At 38.4% G+C, this 6,419-nt stretch overlaps 1 protein-coding gene across 1 annotated transcript; it reads right to left on the reverse strand.

Moving 5' to 3' along the window:
* Positions 1-246: 246 nt before the first annotated feature.
* Positions 247-1,688, reverse strand: LOC111383300. Its single transcript, XM_023007382.1, has 5 exons — positions 1,653-1,688; positions 1,123-1,535; positions 879-1,071; positions 571-654; positions 247-504 (listed from the first exon to the last, which is right to left on the reverse strand). The coding sequence occupies exons 1-5, from the start codon at positions 1,686-1,688 to the stop codon at positions 247-249; spliced, it is 984 nt and encodes a 327-aa protein (XP_022863150.1).
* Between the last annotated feature and the right edge of the window lie 4,731 nt (positions 1,689-6,419).

Below are 6,419 nucleotides of genomic sequence, written 5' to 3' on the forward strand. Positions count from 1 at the left end.
GTAGCAGTTATTAGTTATTGGGAATTTGAGATATAAAATGAAATGAAATGAAACAAACTCACGTCCGAGATGGTAGGTGTAGAAGAATGGTGGCTTCTATTGTGTCCACGCACACCACAAGCAGAGCAGGTCATTCTCATGTGTCCCTTTTTTCTCACGTAAGACTTCCCTTGAGTGTGCACTACAACTTCCTCCGCATTCTTTCTTCTCTTTTTTTTTTTGTCATTTCCCCTTTTTAGGCAACCTTTACTTTGGTGGGTTTATCGGTCCTGCATTTACCTCTGGCCACAATCGTTGCTCGTTGATAGCGTTCAATATATTATCGTAACAATTCAAGTATGTCTCTTTCATGTAGCATTTGTCAACATAATCCTCCGGTTCATTTCTACACTCCCAAATCACTGCTACCACACGCAAGCATGGTATCCCAGTTAACTCTCCCTTGTGACATCCACAACTTCTGTCTTTAAGGTCCACCACAAAAGACCCTGAAATACACTCTACCTGCTACTTCGAACTCCCAGAGAAGTGCACGATCCACTCCATTGATTTCTCAACCAAACTCCGTACTTTCTTTCTGATCTTTGAGCAAAGCTGACCAACATATGACCTCATCTTATCCCTTTGCATTTGTATTCTTCGCATGATGCTCAGCTGTATAGACGTAAACATGGTGAGAATCATCTTTTCATGGTCTTCTTATAGTGTTTTATTGAACACTTCGTACACATTATTAAATAGAATATCTCACTTTGAAATGAGACTTCGACCATTCTTAGGATGGCCTATCCATCAGCCATTTTAAAACCTCCTCTGACACTTGGACGAATTTGTTGTATCCAATGTTTGTAATCGAAAATAGTAGTTGACTTGGCTACATGCCATAGATAATCTTTCAATGTCTTTCCTTTGAAGTTGGCACTGAAAAGGTTTGAGTACATATGGTGCACACAGAATCTATGCTCGGACTCCTGAAGTAGTTCATCAACAACGTTCTGCAACCCCTTTGGGCGATCTGTTATTGCAGTCGAACCATCCCCATTACCAATCTCAAGATCTGCTGCAAGAAGTCTAATAAATCATATCTACGCTGGGGTGTTTTCTTTCTGAACCACGGCATACTCGATAGGATATACACAATTGTTTACATCTAGACCAATGGCCGTAAGCAATATGCCTCCAAAACAGCCTTGCAAGTCACAGCCGTCTACGCCAATCACTTTCCTACAACCTCTTTCAAAGCCAATCTTACATGGTTCAAAACAAATATATATCCCCTGGAAGACATCATAAAACATGTTGATGGTCATATTTAAGCCTGGATTGGTACGCAACACCTTTGAACCATATGACCACAATAGTGTGAATTGTTCCTCAATTGTCCTGTATAGCAATTCATTTGCATACCTTCTCATTTTCCAAGCCACATTTCTGGTGATATCAGTTCTAAGATCCTCTTTCACTGCAACCAAAATACCTTTTGTTTTCCAGCTAGGGTCTGCCTTGAACCTCTCGATGTAACGACGAGTCAAGAACTGGTAATTGCAATGCCCGTTGTATTTTGTCTCAACTACAAGTGTGCTCCGGAGAATATGACTTCACTTGGACGATCTCCGTGTCACCTAGTTTGGAAGCCCATATCCTCCAACTACAGCTGCTTTTGCATATCTCCTGGGCTTGCCTCTCATCGTTAGCTTTAAACCTCACATTGTACCCATTCAAGGCTCCATAACTTCCCTAAATAGCTGGTCAACTTGAAATTTTGGGTTAATCATATCTGCCTTAACTGAAAACTCTGGAAATCGATAACTAACCTCATCATCAGATACACCATCTGAGTAAATCTCTTCAAACGAAGGATACTCCAAATCATCTACATGAATATCACCTTCAACTTCATTCAGTACCACATTCTCCACCCCACCCACATTTGAACCTAACTCTATCCCAATCGTCACATTCTTTTCGTATAAAAGGTCATCCCCTTCGGAGTCTAACTCATTCCCCGAATCACTGAAATCTAGGTCACCATTTGACAACGAAACTTCACAATCGATGCCATTTCCGTCACTTCTAGACGTGTTGACTTCAAGAATTGATCCATACTCTGCAAAATCAAATTTTTATTAGATTAACTACTACGTGCTACATACTTGTAATTTTTTTTTAATACATAAATTGATGCATGCTTCAATGTTACGGGTGAAATTGGGTGCCAACAATTAAATGGAACTTGTTAAATTTTCGAAATCTTGGTTTACACCACCACAAAAATAACAAAAAACTCCAAAGATTCCAACAAGAAATCGACATTCATGTGGTCCCTCCACGTGCAAAAAATCCCTTTTTATTGAAAACAAATGGTGAAGAATACCTCCATGTGGTCCCTCCATGTGCATGGTCTTTGTAGTATGGGTTGGTGGGGTCGATGAGACAGACTAAGCTGTGAAATGGGGACGGGAAGATTTGGGGGGAAATAATGGAGTTAGGGATTTGGGGAAAATGAATGGTCGTCTTAAATTATAAATTTTTTTTTTTTTGAAAATTTGGAAGGGACACATTTTTGTGTGATGTGGAGCGTTGGCGTTATTTTATTGGTCGTTATTGGCCATGTCACGATTCCATCTATCGCGTCATCTCGGTTGTTAACGATTTTTTGGACGGTGTTGGATGGAGTGCAAAAGGCGAAAGTTTGGTGAGCATTACGAAGCAAATGAAAGTTCAGTGAGCAGTTTGTGACCATGGTATAAGTTTAGTGATTTTTGAAACAATTAACTCTCCTAGTTCCTATTCAAGTATCTCTAGATAATTTTCTAATGATAGTTATTTCAGAATGTACGAGAGACTTGGTAAGTAAAACTGCAAGTACATCTCAACTATGTTGTAGTTTTTTTGTCCCCATCATTAGCATAAATTGAAGCTGACATATTCTTAACATATTTTAAGTGTAACAAGATGGAATGATCCAGTGGTGAATCCAGGATGTTGAGCCAGCACGGACGGCCGTTGATCGTCGATCGCAATAAAATATTAAGAGCTCATTTGATGTCCTTTTTTGCAAAAAATATATTTTAAAATAGTGATTTGATGAAGAATGTGTAGTTAAAAATAAGAAAAAGTTTTAAATTTTGCATGTACTATTATTTTATTAAAGAATCTTTGATCGAAAATAAGAGAGAAAAATATATTTTGAATTAAATGGGAATCAAACAAGAGCACGGTGTTCAAATTTTTACAATTGCATTAAAACTGCTAAAATTTAACATATATTATTTTGTTAAATTTAATTTCACAACTCAGCAAGTGTTATAATAGTCAAGCTTTCAATATTTCTATTAAATGAAATGCTCACAGGTTCAATTCTTCTCTGGTGCTTTCCTTATTACAATAAGTTTTGGTAAAAATTGTATAACTAAAAATGTTATACAATAAATTGGTTGACAAAGGTTTCGAACCCGGGACATCCAAGAAATACATGCAAGCGCTAACCAACTTGGCTAGAAGGAATGGCTAAAATGAAAATGAATTACCAGTAATATATCCTAAATGTTTGCCTATTCTCAACAAAAAAAAAAAAAAACAATGGCTCCGGTGGATCTAGCACGTGCGGCTGCGGGGGCTCGCCAGGTGTTGGATCCACCATTGATAACATATACTCAACTTGAAATATAAGGGAGTTTGACAATGAGAATTACGTAGTCATAAGTAAAAAAGAATAGCATCTCTTGAATTTTTGTGTAAGATGCATTTACCATAGGTTAAACGTTCAGTTGATCCTTGTAAATAATCATAGTCATATGATTCCATTATATTTTTTTGTATAGATATGTTGAAATAGCACAATTCAGTGTTTAAGTTCTTGTTTGTTAGAGATTTTTCAAAATAAAATTTGTGAAAAGTGATTTTTTTTTTAAAGAATGTGTAATTAAGAAATAGAAAAAAAATTAAGAATTCTCGTGCAAAATTATTTTATAAGGATAATAGGTGGTTAAAAATGAGATTGAGAAAAATGACATTCAAAAAATACATATGGGCTAAAATTATTTCAACGCAGAAAAAGATTTATCCGTATAGATAAAGGACTTTAGTATTTTCACTTGCTACGCCTCTTCCTACAAGTTTTCAAGCATCTGTCATGTAGTCGTTGCTAACAAGTCCAATTAGATCCATACTCTATATCACTATCCTATCTGACCAAATCAAGATGATATATTGAGGTAGTCGAAAGTGTGTATCATCTCAATCGACGTGTCATGTAGAGGTCAACCCTTTATGATCTAGGTAAGGTGTTATAACTTACTACAAAGTAAATTCATGGCAATTAACCACTTATTGAAAGGAGATATCTCCCACTTAACACATTCCAAGAGATCTTTAGTACAACATCTTTTGAATGAAGTGACATTTTTTTGCAGCGGGTTGTCACGGGCCTAGTTTCGTTACACCCGAACAACTAGAACCGTGAGGCCTTAACGTTCGACAATTCCTGTCCCTCATGAGAAAATGTTAAGTCAGCATTTCCACGCTCACAAATAATTTAACCAATGAGGTTAAATTATAACCACTTTGAGAAGAGAATTTTGGAGTAAGGAATATATGGAAACTAAGTAAGGTTGGAAAACTTTCTTTGTATAATGAAAGGAAAAACTTTACAATCTCTCTAATGAATAAAACTCACTTCACTCTATATGATTTACAAATGAGACTTTCATATCTATTTATAGGCAAAAATCTTGCAAGTTGCTTACAAATCAATGACCATGATTTATTTGATCCAAGGGCCCTCATTGGATGCTAGTTGATTTAAATCTCCTTTGACAAGTTGCATTCCACTTTATAAATCATGCTTAGTTGTCATCAAATGGACATTCTCTATCATTTTCCTTGCAAGAGGATACAACTCGTACTTAGCTTGCATCTTGATATTATCCTTGCTAACTTGATCTTAGCTTGGATCTTGATAATATCTTGCAAGTGGGCCAAGTGGCACAAGTGGACAATTTGTGCAAGTTGCCCACTTGCATCCCCAAAATATTCGGCTGTAGGTTCATGTATTTTTCCTTCCAAAATGGCTGGTTCGAGACTCAGAAAAACCTCTTTAATGTGCTGAAAAACTGCCCGCTTCAGGCAGCCTGCGTTCTTCCCCAGCCTGAGTCTGCCCGAGTCCCCTGTCACAAGCTTTCTGTGTCCCCTGCCTGAATCTGCCTATGTTCCCTGTCGCAAGCTGTCTGCATCCCCTGTCGAATCTGCCTGCATCCCTTATCGCAAGCTGTTCCGTCCTGCTGAAACACATTACCCGCGCTGTTTTGAGGCTGCTACCGGGATAGATCGATCTCGACCGTGTGGGCTGTAAGTCACTCCCTCATCGAATCTAGCGACGCCCTCGTCGTCGTGTAGTTTTGTAGCTCCGACTCAAATTTCCATAGATCTCCTTCATTTTCCCAAGTAGCTTCGGACTCGGGCAATCCCTTCCATTTGATTAAGTAGTACAAGGGAGAACATCTCTCCATCTCAACACTCGATCCGCCAAAATGGATTCAACATCTTTCTCAAAAGATTTTGTGACAATGGGAGGTGACCTTTTCGATTTGTTTCTCCACGGATCCTCCAAGTCCGGCCTATATGGCTTCAACATGCTTACATGAAAAATTAGGTGGATCTTTAAAGTGCTTGAAAGATCTAGCCGGTAGGAAACTCTTCCAACCTTAGCTATGATGGGAAACGGACCTTCATACTTTCTAACCAAACCTTTATGAACTTTGCGCTAAGCTTTAAATTGTTGAGGCAAAACTTTCACAAGTACTTGATCTCCGATGTTGAACTCCAATGGTCTTCGTCTCTCATCGACCCATTTCTTCATTCTTTTCTGGGACTTCGACTTGAATCACCAGCCATAGTCAAATTGTGGGGCGTTGTAGGTTGTCGCCCTGTTGCAAGCTCAAATGGACTATGTCCTGTGGATTCACTTTTCTGTAAGTTGTAAGAGAATTGAGCTATGTCCATTAACTTTTCCCAATCTCGCTGATTAGCACTAACAAAGTGCCGAAGATAACATTCCAACAATGCGTTCATCCATTCTGTCTGTCCATCCGTCTGCGAGTGAAAACTACTAGAAAAGTACAAATCCGATCCAAGGAGTTTAAACAACTCTGTCCACAATTTTCTCGTCAAGCGAGGATCCTAATCACTAACAATATGTTTAGGCAATGCCCAATACTTCACAACATGCTTGAAAAATAACATTGTCGTCTCCTACGTAGTGCAATCCTTAGGGGCCAGAATGAAAGTAGCATACATAGAAAACTGATCAACAACCACAATTATTGATCCGACCCCTTCAGACTTTGGCAAGGCACTAATGAAATCCATGGTGACCACATCTCATGGTTGATCCAGAACAAGAAGAGGATTAAGAAGTC

This window comes from Olea europaea, unplaced genomic scaffold (assembly GCF_002742605.1).
Source record: "Olea europaea var. sylvestris unplaced genomic scaffold, O_europaea_v1 scaffold2655, whole genome shotgun sequence".
NCBI lineage: Eukaryota > Viridiplantae > Streptophyta > Magnoliopsida > Lamiales > Oleaceae > Olea > Olea europaea.

What these genes read in the sequence shown, in the direction of transcription:
- LOC111383300 (XM_023007382.1), bottom strand. Translation starts at nt 1,688, where the DNA reads ATGAGAGGCAAGCCCAGGAGATATGCAAAAGCAGCT. An exon ending in GGAGATATGCAAAAGCAGCT is followed by an intron (nt 1,536 to 1,652) that starts GTAGTTGGAGGA and finishes TGCAATTACCAG; the next exon opens with TTCTTGACTCGTCGTTACAT. An exon ending in GCTCAAAGATCAGAAAGAAA is followed by an intron (nt 505 to 570) that starts GTACGGAGTTTG and finishes TCGAAGTAGCAG; the next exon opens with GTAGAGTGTATTTCAGGGTC.